Below are 3070 nucleotides of genomic sequence, written 5' to 3'. Positions count from 1 at the left end.
CACACACACACACACACACACACACACACACACACACACACACACACGTTTATGAGAGGTGTTAAATTCATCATTTTACTGACTCCAACATGCCAGGCTAGGGAACAAGGTAAAGGAAATGACCATGAAGAGGCACAGTGTAGCATGAAGAATGAGAGGGCCCATTACTGACAGCTTCCACTTTACCTTTTTTTCAGTTCAATACAGAGGCATAGACCAATAGACACAATGATATGGACTAAGGCCCATCCCACATTATAAGTCACACACCCAATGCTTTATGCAGGCCCTAACAAATGGTAATGTACTTTGGCCATTAGCAACATGAGCAGGATGCAAACCATTGACCCCAGAGGTGAGAGGTTGTACACCCAATTATAAATTTCCACTCTCTGTAAGTGTTAGGATGCCCAAAGCAATATATTTAGTTCACATAAAAATACACTGTATAAACTATATTTGATAAAAGAGATGACTTTTCCTTCTCAACTTAAATCAAAGAATGCTTACTTAAGTATTTTTTAAATTGAATCTGTCTTTAATGCTGTCATATAATCTTGGTTAACAGTGCTCATCCTGCCTATTCTAACAAAGAAGAAATTAGTACTTAAGTTGGAGAGATGATGTCTTTACATATAAACAAAACAAACACTAGAAAATTGAAAACAGGTACCTGGTACATCTGTAAAAGTTTCTCCAAGGACAGAGACATGGAAATTGAGTCCTAAGTCTTTCAGATGCAGCAATACCTTAAAAAAACTCTCTGGATCTTTGTCATGCTCCCTGTAAATAAACAGACAATATTCTTAGCATTACCTTGGGTTACAGGGTAAAAAAATGAGTACTCTGTTCACATGGTGCCAGTTCCCATCAGGGTCTTTGGCTGCTGCAGCAAGCCTCTGGCAATGAGGCTTTTCTTACCCTGAGCTGTAACACCAATGTGTGAGTCACCTCAATGCAGCCATGCTCAAAGTATCAAACACAGTTCCACTGATATGTTAAAGATCTTACTGTATTTTTAGGTTAGACTAAGGAAAGTATACAGTATTTTTTTCCTTCCAAATAGTTAATTTTCACCTTAGCACAGATTTATTTATTTTTTTTAATAATAAAAAAACCCCTAATCTTCAAAGGTTTATTCTTTCCTCATCATCATGAGAATGTAGAGAACATGCTTTTCCTTTCCACAGGAATGAATGTCTTTCTCCCATGGGCACCCAGCTAGCTGCCTTATGCTGACGAGGAGCACACAATTTAAGGAGACTATAGTCCTTTCTACTAATCTCTCATTTTCAATAACCCCGTGGAGAATTATAATGCAATAAGAGGGATGGGTAGGTCTTAGTCTATGTATAGTAAGTATTGACTTAGAGAATCCAGGTTAGTCAACATGTAAAAGAATCAGAAGAAAAGAAATATTTTCATGTAGCACAGGCATGAAAAAACATCAAACATTTTTGGCTTGTTCAGTTTGTCAGTCTTATGACAGAATGAGAGGTTAAAAGGCACTAAAAGTAAAGAAAAATATCCTTCAACAAATCATATTTAAATAGAATAAATTTTTTAACATTCTAAGGTGTGAATATTTCAGTATTTCTTGCATTTAATTATCTTATTTCAGACAGATGTTGGCCAGATGTCTTCAAAATATTTGTTTTTTATTTATAATTCAGAAATTTGATTTTTCATTACAGAAAATAGTTATATACTACTAATTAAATTTCTCATTTACTAATTATATAAAATAAATCTGTAAAATTATTAAACTGCTATATGAAATATGAAAATTACATCATTCAGGAAACCTCATGAAAATGACATCTGTACCCCTTAATGTGTTAATTCACAATTCAGTCAATATTTTCAGTATCATGAATTGAAGCAAATGCATCTTCTAATTAACATTTTAAAGCAGCATTTATAATCTTACGAAACAGTAAGATCTTATAAAATTAGAGTTCTCAAACAATTTGTTTCAAGTGCTATGTCTCTCAGTTTGATTTACTTCAAATAATAAAGGATGCAGTGGCAAAATGTTCATTGCTTTTTAAGATGATGTGTTTTCTATTCATGTGCCATGGGGAAGTGTTTGGATAGTTTTCATATATACTACCGCTGTGGGCAAGAACAAAGACTCCAAAGAGCTGGAGAGGAAAGAATATACCATATGCTGTCCTCAACCATATCAATCAAATAACTGCCACCTTCTCTGTAAGTTGCTTTTCTAGTCTGATTCTCTTGGAGATACTTAGATGGAAAGGATAGAAACAATGTAACATAATATAGCTTAAAGAGAGAGCAACACTGTAGGGAAATCTAGGAGCTCAGCTATCTAAATTCTTCATCTGAAGTTCCAGAAAAGTGGCTATGGACCCTGGGTATATCATGTATTCTAAATAGTGTGTGTTTGTGTGTATGGTGGGGAAGGGGATAAAGTGCATGGTAACATAAAAGATGCAGCTAGTAAGTGGGATAAAACTTAACTGGGTAAAGAGTGTAGTTCTTAAAAGATTCTAGTGTTTTTAAAGCAGTAGGATTTATGAATGTTTTTTCATTGTTTCGATACAAAGTAAATGCATTACAACATAGTTAGCTATTTCTTCTAGGTAGACAAAAACTTTAATATTCAATAGTTATTTTATATAAAAACACAAAAAGTTTGGTATGAATCCCCTTTTACATTGTTTAAATCGCAATATACAGCTGAATATAAAGTGAAAGTTTACTTGTCCAAAGTTATACTTCATAAACACAGAATTTTTTTACTCAAGTTCGTATAAAATGTCTTATAACATGAGGGAAACTCTCTACTTGATTTTTGAAACAACCTGTTAGCTTTGAACTGACAAGAGTTTTGGATGCTTTTAGCACTGCTTCACTTGATGGGACCAGTAAAAGCAGACTTATAGGAATGAAACACTGAGATGGAATTATTTTGGAAAGTATGCCCTAATAATTCTAAATGCTGAGTGCTTTTGAAAACAGATACCAAAAAACCACCACCACCATATGCTTGTGTGTTTACACACACACACACACACACACACACACACACACACACACACACACA

At 34.2% G+C, this 3070-nt stretch overlaps 1 protein-coding gene across 2 annotated transcripts in view; it reads right to left on the bottom strand.

Annotated features, from left to right (window-relative positions):
- Gtdc1 (glycosyltransferase like domain containing 1) overlaps positions 1-3070 on the bottom strand; it is a 401908-nt gene that overhangs the window by 26254 nt on the left and 372584 nt on the right. For both annotated transcript variants that reach the window (XM_055600706.1, XM_055600707.1), the window contains one exon: positions 674-783. In XM_055600706.1, the coding sequence (XP_055456681.1) occupies positions 674-783 (110 nt within the window). The remainder of the gene's footprint in view (positions 1-673; positions 784-3070) is intronic.

This window comes from Psammomys obesus, unplaced genomic scaffold (assembly GCF_907164565.1).
Source record: "Psammomys obesus unplaced genomic scaffold, mPsaObe1.curated_primary_1811, whole genome shotgun sequence".
Classification (NCBI taxonomy): Eukaryota; Metazoa; Chordata; class Mammalia; order Rodentia; family Muridae; genus Psammomys; species Psammomys obesus.
The sequence above is the reverse complement of the archived record's forward strand: the minus strand, read 5'-3'. Positions and strand labels throughout refer to the sequence as shown.